This window comes from Homarus americanus, unplaced genomic scaffold (assembly GCF_018991925.1).
Source record: "Homarus americanus isolate GMGI-L3 unplaced genomic scaffold, GMGI_Hamer_2.0 scaffold18453, whole genome shotgun sequence".
Lineage (NCBI taxonomy): Eukaryota > Metazoa > Arthropoda > Malacostraca > Decapoda > Nephropidae > Homarus > Homarus americanus.
The window spans coordinates 84763-90716 of NW_024746232.1; the positions used below are offsets into that span (position 1 = coordinate 84763).

Genomic DNA, 5954 nt, shown 5'->3' on the forward strand with positions numbered 1-5954 from the left:
CAGTCCAGGAACCAACTGGCCACTCGCTACCCCCGCCCCTTTGCTAGCGATGAGGTCGCCCCCACCTCCCCCACCCAGCCGCCGCCCACAGCCACTCACACGACCCCTGGCATATCCGGTACGACCTTTAGCGACCCATGAAGGAGGGAGAGAGAGGGATGAGATACTGAAATTGGGGGGGGGGGCAGGAGGAGAAGAAGAAGAGAGGGGGAGGGAACAGAAACACCTTCCCTGAAGATCCGAGTCATACCTGACCTCGGCCAGGGTATATAAGCTCCAGGTCTGTTCCCAGAGAGCATCACCTTCTCGATCGCCTTAGCCATCACCACCACTACTACCACCGACATGAAGCTCGTGAGTAGAAGGGCTTGAGTACTGGTGCGTCTGAAGGAGTTCTGAGTGCCTCGACTATAGTACTTTGGAGTTCTGAGTGCCTTGACCTAGTACTGATAGGGAGTTCTGAGTGCCTTGACTAAATACTGTTGAGGAGTTCTGAGTACCTTGACCAATACTGATAAGGAGTTTTGAGTGTCCTTCTCAGTACTGCAGAGGACTCCTAGGACGAAATCTGAGTGTACCTTATGTAACTGTGAACTAAGAGACGAGAAAAGTTAGATTTTTTAGATACAACAACTAGGGAAATGAATATCTAAACCAAGACAGATTTTTGATGGTTTTATGTTACTGAAGAACGAGAATCATAGTTCAGGCGACTAGAATGTAAAAACATGAGTGTAAACAGTGACTTTCCCTGGCTAGGAGTTAAATGGTGGACTACAGTGCTTTACCTCAATAGGAACTAGATTTTGGGGGGGTTGTATTATACACTTCAGGCTACCAGGAACTAGAGGTATAGTTATTGATAGAGTCTTAGCTAATAACAACAAGAAATTACGAACTTGTTATAAAATGTTTCATCTCACCGGGAATTAAGAACTTCGACGTGGATAAACTAAAACATAACAAGGAGTCTGCAATAGGTCGGTTGGCTTGTGCATGGCAGCTCCTGTCGAGAGTTACTATCACTCTCTATCATCCATGAATCAATCTAGCCTCCTTTTAAAACTTTCCAGCGTTCCAGCACTTACTACAAAGTTGCTAAGCTTGCTCCACTCGTCCACCACCCTATTTGTGAACCAGTTCCTTCCTATCTCCCTCCTAAACTTGTAGACATTTTTTTGTTATTTAAGTTTTCTTTTAGCAGATCTCAATTGTCTTAGTTCAAGCCTTCTGTTCCTCTCTTAAGGCCCTTGTCACTCACTATACCGTCTCTTTGCCTGGATGTAGTGCTGTTTTAAGAGTGTTCGACATATGTGCTGTAAAGGGATTCGACACCTGCTTTATTCGTCCATACTAACAGACACTCAATAAGTCAAAGAATTTAATAGTCCATGTTCATCTACTGTCAATCTGTCTACCACATTGTCTAGTTAACTCTCTACAACTTGTTTATTCTGTCTACTACTTTATCTAGTTATTATCAGCCAATACATTCATCTAGTGTTTACTTTGTCTACCTATCTGTATCTACTTTCTACTAGAGAGAGAAACTTAACTGCCCAACCTTTCATCAATAATCTCTGTGTCATGCCATAGGTACTCCTCGCCTGCCTGGCCACCGCCACCCTGGCTGCCCCTCAGACGTACGGAGGTAGTGACAACAGGCCACAGTACCCGCACATCGCCATCCTCAGGGACGAGCGGGTGGATCATGGCGATGGCAACTTCCGCTACGAATTCGAAACTGAGAATGGCATCCACGTGAACGCTGTCGGCACCCCAGGCTCTGAGGGCCAGAGCAACATCCAGGGCTTCTACAGGTGGGTCATATAATCCTCCTACTATTTCTCCTTCTTCAGGAACATTACTTGAGGTAGTCAGTCAATCAGTCTATCCTGGATATAGTTACAATAGTTACTGAGCAGTTTCGTTGTCATTAAGCTTAAATGAAGAGACAACTTGACTTCTCACGTGTACAGTCCAGGAAACTGATTTAAGCCTGAGATTTCGGAAGAATAAGTAAGGAAACAACACGATCTCACTACCTGCAGTTAGGGGGGAGAGCGGGGGGTGTTAGGAGGAGGGGGGAGGGGAGCGGGGGTGTTAGGAGGGGGGGGGAGATTAAACGTGAGAATAATGATGTTGGAAGACTGGAATTTAACCACCAATTTCCTTCATTCACTGGGGATGATCAGGAGTGTCGTCACCGCTTCCCTCTCACCTTGGGTGTAGGCCATCTTACTCACCTGTGAAAGGTCACCCACACACTGACTCCACCTGGCCTGAGTTAATACCTGTGTTACGGGACTCCTCTTACCTATAATTTCATTCACTCTCTGGTATTTACTTCTTACGTTAACTTTAATTTTCTTGTATTTCGGCTTTATTATAAATTTTCTTTGACTCGTAAAATTTAAAAATCTAGAGAAGAGCGACAAGTTATAGAGGACATTACCCAGCAGTGTAGCTCATGTTAGCAGTTTAAACTTCACATCATTCTGTATCTCTCAAATTACTGTTGTATACTTGGGACAGAGAAGATCCTGGTGAGTCAATATAATAATAACGTGTTTCCGTCAAGTTCCCAGCGATTACATCAACAACCCAGCCAGCAGTTAACTCACCCACGCCAACACGTGTCCTTGAGTGATAAATATCGTTCTTGACTCACATACAATAACAAGCGAAATACAGATACTCGTCATTTCCTTAGAGTGTGTTGTCGATAATTGCGAGGCTGTTTGGCTGTTTGTCTAATTTTCCCTTGAATATTTCCATCTGTTGATTTGAAGAATGAAGAGAAATTTACAAAGAATGAGTCACCCACCACGTCTTAGGGTCACGTTCCGTTATCAGGTCAACCAAGGTCATGACTCCAAGTTTCCTCTCGTTCTATACGCCATTACACATTTCAAGAGATCAGGACATTTTATTCTTCATATTTTAAGGAAAATTTCAATTATATATATATATATATTTTCTCCATTTTTCTATTTTATTTTTTATTTTAACCTTTCACCATTATTATCATTATTATCTGTTTTCTTCTTTATACGGGTTTAAAACATGATGTGTACCTGTACTGACCAGGATTACTATAAGACCTAAACATAACCTAATTTGACCTCTTACCATAAAGGAATTGACTATTGATTTATTGACCACAAAAGTATAAATAATAACCTTTCATCGGGAGATAAATCAACAACAAAAACAACCTCAACAACAACAATGATGACAACAACAACACTAAGTTATCTCGCGGAAAAGTCCCTAACTGTGCCAAATAACATTTTCACTTTAAGAAACACTTTTATATCAGGTTTTTCTTTTGTTCGTCCAGACATGAATTTTTGTCTCCTCCATCTTTGTTTCTTTCCTTCTTTCTGTCTGTCTGTCTGTCTGTCTCCGTCTCCCTCTCTCTCTCTCACCCCGTCACCTCCCTTCTCCTCATCCTACCTGCTTTGTACCTTCACTCCTTTTACTTTGTCCGTCCCCACCCCACTCTCTCTCTCTCTCTCTCTCTCTGACTCACTCACAACCATTACATCACGAGCCTCTCTGACGATCGACCAACAGGACATGTAACCAGACCCAGGCGGCGGAAACAGTGACAACGCACGTCTCACTTTGCACGCTTCTTCTCCTTCCTAGAAACTTATCAATAATAGAGTACCTGTGTATACCTGTATTTGTACCTGTGTGTACCTGTCTACACCTGTATTAACCTGTTTGTACCTGTCTGCACCTGTATTTGTACCTGTCTGCACCTGTATTTGTACCTGTCTACACCTGTATTTTCTTGTATGTACCTGTAAATGACTCACGGTGGCGTACGGTCTTGTCTTCCTTAAGGTTCCCCCTGGATGATGGCTCAATCGGTGAGGTCATCTACGTTGCTGACGAGTTCGGTTACCGCCCCGAGTCAGCCCTCATCCCCACCCCTCCCCCTCTCCCCGCTCACGCAATCGAGCAGATCGCCTTCGCCGAAGAACTGCGTCGCCAGGGTGTTGAGTGGGACCAGTATGGCTTCAGAATCAACAGAAAGTGAGCGCCATCGTAGTTTTAACGAGATCCAAGAGGCTGTATAGTACTGGCGAGGGCTTCACTTCACACGACGCACCGAGGATGGCCGAATTTTTCTTTTCTACGCCATCTTGTATTCGTCGTGTAGGATGATGGTATCTACAGTAGTTTAACGCAGAACGCTTATCGCACGAATATCTACAAACCAACACACAGACATACAGACAGACATTTGCCTAACTCAAAACCTAAGAAAAACAATTATAGTTTCTCATAAACATTTAATACTGATAGCTTTAATACCTCAGCTGTTGTGTACACTTGGTTCACGTTCACTGACTACCCATAAGAGAACAAAATAATACCTTTGATTAACATACAGTAGAATTATATTTATACTCAATACCTGTGGTCTCTAGTATACTCCACACAACCACATCATATTATAGATACTGGGAGTGTTAGGGCGTATTACTCTAAGGGGGTTCTGACAGCCAGCATATCGACCATAACAGACTTAAGAGTTCAGAGAAGAATCCCTAAATAATCCCTTTAAAAATAGAACCTCCCCTTTCTCGATATGGAACCCCCTGAGAGAGAGATTGCCCCCTCTCCCACCCCACTTACCCCACCTCCAGACCCCCTAACCACCCACCCTCAACCCCCCCTACCCCTAGCTATTCCATTCTCTGTGGTAGTTAATATCAGTGACGTAGAACCACCTCACCAACACAACCCACACAGCCGAGCGCACACACACACACACACACACACACACACACATATATATACACACACGAAAACCCAGCAGAAGTTATATGTGTCCAGGTAAAAGATTTATTTACGTGCTGTGCATTTAAGTAATAAAAGGTAACCTGACTCATAATGATTGTCTTTTGTTTCTCCTCAATTCCTACGTTTATTATTATGCATTACTTCATCTATACTTTCATTTTATCTATTATTTTATTGTTAATTCTGTGTATTTCTCTTGACAAGGAAACAATTACAGCATTTTATGTGTTTTGTATATATATTATTATTATTATTATTATTATTACATACATACATATACATACATACATTTTGTTTGTCTTTACCTTTCAAATGGCTTGAAGCGCCCCACACACACACACACACACACACACAGTCATGACCCTTTTAAAAGACTTTTCAGTTTCCACTTCAACCTTCACTTTAACAAGAAAGATAATCACTGTCTGTCTTCTGTCTATGTCTGTCTAGGTAGCCAAAGTTGACGCATTTACTCTTGTTTTATCTTTATCTATCTGTCTTTTTTACTGTTTTTATCTGTCTCTTCTATTTCTGTCTCTGTTTCTACCTGTCTGTCTCTGTCTCTTTTCTGTTTCTACCTGTCTATTTTCTGTTTCTATCTGTCTATTTTATGTTTATATTTGTCTCTTTTGTTTCTGTCTGTCTCTTCTATTTATATCTGTCTTTTTTCTGTTTCTACCCGTCTCTTTTTTCTACCTGTCTCTCTGTATACATCTGTCTCTTTTCCTGTTTTTTTCGTTTCTATCTTTATATTCCTTTCACTGTCTTTTTTCTGTCTCTTTTCCCTAATATTTTGTTGTCTCTCCTCGATAATTTTTACTTTATCACTCCCTGTCTCCCCGATTCTGTCCGTTTCTGTATCAGTCCTCCCCTTTCTGTCTGTCTGTCTGTCTGTCTTGTCTCTTGTAGTGTCTTATATTGCCCTCTCTCTCTCTCTCTCTCTCTCTCTCTCTCTCTCTCTCTCTCTCTCTCTCTCTCTCTCTCTCTCTCTCTCAACACACGTCTACCATAAGTCTTGTGTTGTTGTATTGTTCCTTTGTGTTCTTATCGTACTCTCGGTGACACTTCTCATTAGTTATCTACTGTGTGCTCCATTCCTCTCTCTCTCTCACGCACAGACACACGTACATGTA

General features: G+C 42.2%; 1 protein-coding gene across 1 annotated transcript; it reads left to right on the forward strand.

Annotated features, from left to right (window-relative positions):
* The first annotated feature begins 260 nt into the window (after positions 1 to 260).
* Positions 261 to 4912, forward strand: LOC121879172 (cuticle protein AM1199-like). The gene is made up of 3 exons (XM_042385769.1): positions 261 to 354; positions 1597 to 1820; positions 3856 to 4912. The coding sequence occupies exons 1-3, from the start codon at positions 346 to 348 to the stop codon at positions 4049 to 4051; spliced, it is 429 nt and encodes a 142-aa protein (XP_042241703.1). The 5' UTR covers positions 261 to 345; the 3' UTR covers positions 4052 to 4912.
* Positions 4913 to 5954: the final 1042 nt, after the last annotated feature.